This window comes from Clupea harengus, chromosome 24 (genome assembly GCF_900700415.2).
Source record: "Clupea harengus chromosome 24, Ch_v2.0.2, whole genome shotgun sequence".
In the NCBI taxonomy this organism is placed as follows: domain Eukaryota; kingdom Metazoa; phylum Chordata; class Actinopteri; order Clupeiformes; family Clupeidae; genus Clupea; species Clupea harengus.
The window spans coordinates 13,283,726-13,288,725 of record NC_045175.1 but is presented as its reverse complement, the minus strand read 5'-3'; the positions used below and the strand labels follow the sequence as shown (position 1 = coordinate 13,288,725).

At 46.9% G+C, this 5,000-nt stretch overlaps 1 protein-coding gene across 2 annotated transcripts in view; it reads left to right on the top strand.

Moving 5' to 3' along the window:
- The first annotated feature begins 816 nt into the window (after positions 1-816).
- Positions 817-5,000, top strand: part of LOC105897587 (CMRF35-like molecule 8) — a 7,353-nt gene continuing 3,169 nt past the window's right edge. Inside the window, exons 1-5 of one of the 2 annotated variants that reach the window (XM_031562440.2) lie at positions 817-950; positions 1,458-1,620; positions 2,609-2,754; positions 3,132-3,197; positions 3,937-3,999. In XM_031562440.2, the coding sequence (XP_031418300.1) occupies positions 893-950; positions 1,458-1,620; positions 2,609-2,754; positions 3,132-3,197; positions 3,937-3,999 (496 nt within the window). In that variant the 5' untranslated portion in view covers positions 817-892. The remainder of the gene's footprint in view (positions 951-1,457; positions 1,621-2,608; positions 2,755-3,131; positions 3,198-3,936; positions 4,000-5,000) is intronic. The other variant, XM_031562439.2, reaches the window with a different exon arrangement.

Genomic DNA, 5,000 nt, shown 5'->3' with positions numbered 1-5,000 from the left:
GTGAGGTCTCAGCCCCTTGCCTGGTCAGTGTTTGTTGATGAACCAACTGATACTATATTTAACGTGCCTGATAATGTATTGGACATCTATTGCCTGTGACTATGGCGACCCCTAGAGGGTTCTGATATTTTATATTGACTGCAGAAAGGGGAAAGTCATTCACCAACTGTACTGGCATGACATGCCTGTAAACACTGTGCAATAGAGTAGGCTAGAAAACCGTCCTAAAGACAAAGTAATACTGAATGTGAGCGGAATATGTAAGTAGACATCTCAAGACAAACTCAGCACATTAACACATAAGTATAAGTATACACATAAGAGGTAAGATGTCTTATAACACTGTGAAGGATCATACAAATATGCAAGCTGTAGAGAAGCCTTATAACACTGTGAAGCATCCCACACACATGCAAGTTGTAGAGGCCTTATAACACTGTGAAGCATCCCACACACATGCAAGTTGTAGAGAACCCTCATAACACTGTGAAGCATCATACACACATGCAAGTTGTAGAGGACCCTCATAACACTGTGAAGCATCATACACATGCAAGCTTTAGATAGGCCATGTAACACTGAATGTGAGCGAAATACGTAGGAAGACATCTCTTCTTCTCTGGGGTGAATTAATTCCAATATCACATATAATCTGCACTGTGTTCACTGGTCATAGGATGGAGAAGAAAAGCCTGCAGATACAACAATTACGCGGGCCGACGTTATCTTGCCGTCTCAGCTTGCTAACTCTCACCCTTGCGACACAGAAAGGAAGGTAAGCAGGGGGTGGACAGTTGCACAACTCCTGCTAGTAAGATAGGACAGAAAAACACAGCTACTGTACGTGAGAAGCATCAGTCATCTGCCACTGAGAGCGACAGAGAGACTAAGGATGGTGTCTACTCTCTGCGTGAAGGTCTTCTTGCTTTGCGTTTTCTGGACAGTCACAGGTAAGTCTTACAGTTTTATAGCTGAAATCAGAAACATTACCGTTTGAGTTTTTGAAAGGAACTAATGAGTTAACTACCTGAAAAGGCACACAAAAACCTTGCAAACACCATCGTCAGCACAACTGACACGGACAAAGACTTTCTAACATGCTAACTACTTAGTGCATAGCCTGGGTGGCTAATGGGAATGACAAGTGTATGTATCTGTCCTTCACATGACCATATGCCACCGCAATTCATTTGGAGATGATACCAAAACTATGGCACACTATTGCATGGTAGTTGAATGTTTCAATGGTCAATGCTAATGTCCACCGTGTCAGCTAAACAGAAACACTTTGAAGAAGTAAATAAATTAATGAATAAGACACAGCATGCACAGCTCAAACTATTTCACTGCTGACTTTATGTATTCGGTACCATTTCCTATCACTGTCATTTACGGATAGAGAAAAGCAAAAGTAACACTGAACTAAATGTTGCAATGATTCCAAAACGATCCGACAGACGGAGCGTCTTCCACTGCGGTGACGGGCCGCACAGGAGGAAGCGTCCGCATCAGGTGTGAATACGACCAGCGCTACGACAACCACATCAAGTACTTCTGCAAGGGCGTGGCCCCCGGCTGTGTGGATGTGATCTGGACGGACAGCAAACAGAAGCAGGGAAGGTTAGTCATCTCTCTCTCCTTTCTACTCTGTCTCTATCTCTCTCTTTCTTTCTCCGACCTCTCTCTCTCTCTCTGTATTTCTCCTGTGTCTCTCTCTCCATCTCTCTGTATCTACCCCTGTCTCTCTCTCTATCTCTCCTTGTCTCTCTCTCTCCCTCTCTGTATCTTTCTCTGTCTCTCTCTCTCTCTCTCTCTCTCTCTCTCTCTCTCTATGTGTCTCTCTCTCTGTCTCTCTCTGTCTCTCTGTCTCTCTCTGTATCTGCATCTATCTCTCTATCTCTCTCTCTCTGTGTTTCTCTCTCTCTCTACCTCTCTCGGCCTCTCTCTCTCTCTCCCTCTCTCTGTATCTCTGTCTCTCTCCCTCTCTCTGTATCTCTGTCTCTCTCCCTCTCTCTGCCTCTCTCTCTCTCTCTTCCTCTCTCGGCCTTTCTCTCTCTCTCTCCCTCTCTCTGTATATCTGTCTCTCTCCCTCTCTCTGTATCTCTCTCTCTCTCTCTCTCTATCTCTCTCTCTCTTCCTCTCTCTTTGTCTCTAAAGCTCTGAACGGTTCCAGCAGAGTCACTGTGGTTTATAAATGTTTATACTGTATGTGCCTATGTCTCATTTAACCAGACATAGGCAGGAGGAGAGAGGAGACTTGGAGAGAAGAGGACAGGAGGAGAGAGGGAGAGAGAGGAGACGTGGAGAGAGGGAGAAACGGGAGGGGGAGAGAGGAGAGGTGGAGAGAGAGAGACAGGAGAGAGGGGGAGAGAGGGAGACAGGGGAGAGGGAGAGAGAAGGGGAGATGGAGAAAGGGGAGAGGGAGATGGGAGAGGGGGAGAAGAGAGCGGGAGAGGGGAGGGGGAAAGAGGAGAGGTGGAGAGAGGGAGACAGGGGAGAGGGAGAGAGGTGGAGAGAGGGAGACAGGGAGAAAGGGAGAAAGGGAGAAAGGGGAGAGGGAGACAGGGGAAGACTGATTCATGTTTTCATATAAAACCGCTCTGGCCAGGTACTCGCTGTTGGACAATGGCGTGAGCTTCTTCCTGGTCACCATTGCCCAGCTGAGTGATGCGGATGAGGGGGTGTACCAGTGCGCCGTGGACATCCCTTGGGCAGTGGATAAATACACGGAGGTCTACATAAAAGTGACTGACGGTAAGTACACAGAGGTCAACATGAATGTTTCCTTCTGTGAGGCGCATTGTGTTGCCTCCTGGTATGAAATGTGCCGTACAAATAAAGTTTGATCGACTGATTGATTGATTAATTGATTGATTGATTGATTGATTGATTGATACATAAATGTGACTGACGGTGAGGAGGCCCTTGATGTTGTTAGCTTTTTTTTTGGTCCAAAAAGTAATTTATATAGGTTTATTCTTGCTATTTATATAGCTTATCACTTTTCTCGTTTCTTAATATGAATTGTATTTCCTTTCTGGCCTCCTCGTCTTCTCTACCCCCCCCCCCCCCCCCCTTGATAAAGTCCATCCTTCAATGATGTTTTTCATTTTTCATTGGCTCATGTTTAGGCCATTCCACCATCTCTCCAACTTCACACCCAGCTCCATCTGTGGCCACCGCACCTCACCCAGAAGGTAATAGAGATCGCCCCCACCTGATGCCTCTGTCCTTCCTCCCATGTTCTTTTCCTGTTCTTCCTCTCCTGTTCTATCTTGTTCTTTCATGTTCTTTCCTGTTCTTTTCCTGTTCTCTCTTGTTCTCTCTTGTTCTCTCCTGTTCTTTCCTGTTCTTTCCTATTCTTTTCCTGTTCTTCCTCTCCGGTTCTCTCTTGTTCTTTTCCTGTTCTTCCTCTCTTGTTCTTTCCTGTTCTTTTTCTGTCCTTCCTCTCTGTGTGTCTTTACACTCCAACGCTGTTTCCTCTATCAGTCGCTGGAAGAGGATTGTGTCATCGCCATGACGATGACTGCCCCAGGCATGACCGCTGCCTGTGTCTTACTCTTGTGTGGCTTCTTCCCCATGTGTCTTTAAACTCTGTGTCTTACTCTTGTGTGCCTTCTTCCCATGTGTCTTTAAACTCTGGGTCTTACTCTTGTGTGCCTTCTTCCCATGTGTCTTTAAACTCTGGGTCTTACTCTTGTGTGTCTTCTTCCCATGTGTCTTTAAACTCTGCTGCGGTTTACACTCCAACGCTGTTTCCTCTATCAGTCGCTGGAAGAGGATTGTGACATCATCATGACGATGACTGCAAAAGTCATGACTTTTGTCTGGTGTATGTGTAGTCCGAGTGTATCTCTTTCTTAGCAGTAGCCCAATTCAATTATTTTGTTTGTTTGTTTGTTTGTTTGTTGTCTGTGTGTCTTTCCTGCATGTTAGCTTCCTCGTCAATGCCTGTGGTTTTCCCAGCGAGTGCTGCACCAGCGTCCTCAGGACCCACAGGTAGAGGAGATGATGTCTCTCTCCATCTCTCCCTCTCTCCCTATCTCTCTCTCTCTCTCTCTCTCTCTCTCTCTCTCACACTGTCTCTCTGTTTCCCTATCTCCATCTCTCCCTCTTTCCCTATGTATCTCTCTCTCTGTCCCTCTCTCCCTATCTCTCTCCCTCTCTCCCTATCTCTCTCTCTCACACTCTCGCTCTGTCTCACACTCCCTCCCTGTTACTATCTCTTCCTCCCTGTCTCTCTCCCTCTCTCTCTCCCTCTCTCTCTGTCTCACACACTCTCTCTCCCTCTCTATCTCCCTCTCTCTCTCTCTCTCCCTCTCTCTCTCCCTCTCTCTCTGTCTCACACACTCTCTCTCCCTCTCTATCTCCCTCTCTCTCTCTCACACACTCTCGCTCTCTCTGTCTCACACACACTCTATGTCTCTCGCTCTCCCTATCTCTCTCTCTCACACACTCTCTCTCTCTGTCTCACACACACTCTCTGTCTCTCTCTCCCTCTCCCTCTCTCTCTCTCACACTGTCTCTCTGTCTCACATACACTTCCTGTCTCTCTCTCTCACACACTCTCTCTCTCTCTGTCTCACATACACTCTCTGTCTCTCTCTCTCCCTCTCCCTCTCTCTCTCTCACACTGTCTCTCTGTCTCACATACACTCCCTGTCTCTCTCTCTCCCTCTCTCACTCTCTCTCAGACTCGTTCTCTTTCTCACACACACTCTCTGTCTCTCTCTCTGTCTCACACACACTCCCTGTCTCACACACTCTCTCTCCCTCTCTCTCTCCCTCTCTCTGTGCTCTCTGTTGCCCTGTGTAGCTGCATTGCTCAACAACTGCAACTTTGTGACCTCCACTGTCATGGTGATGTTGACACTGAAGAGAGTTTTGCAAGACTTGCACTTACTATCTTACATACTCTCTCTCTCTCTCTCTCTCTCTCAATGTCTATCTATCTATCTCTTCTTCTATCTCTCTCAGTGTCTGCACCCCCCCTCTCTCTC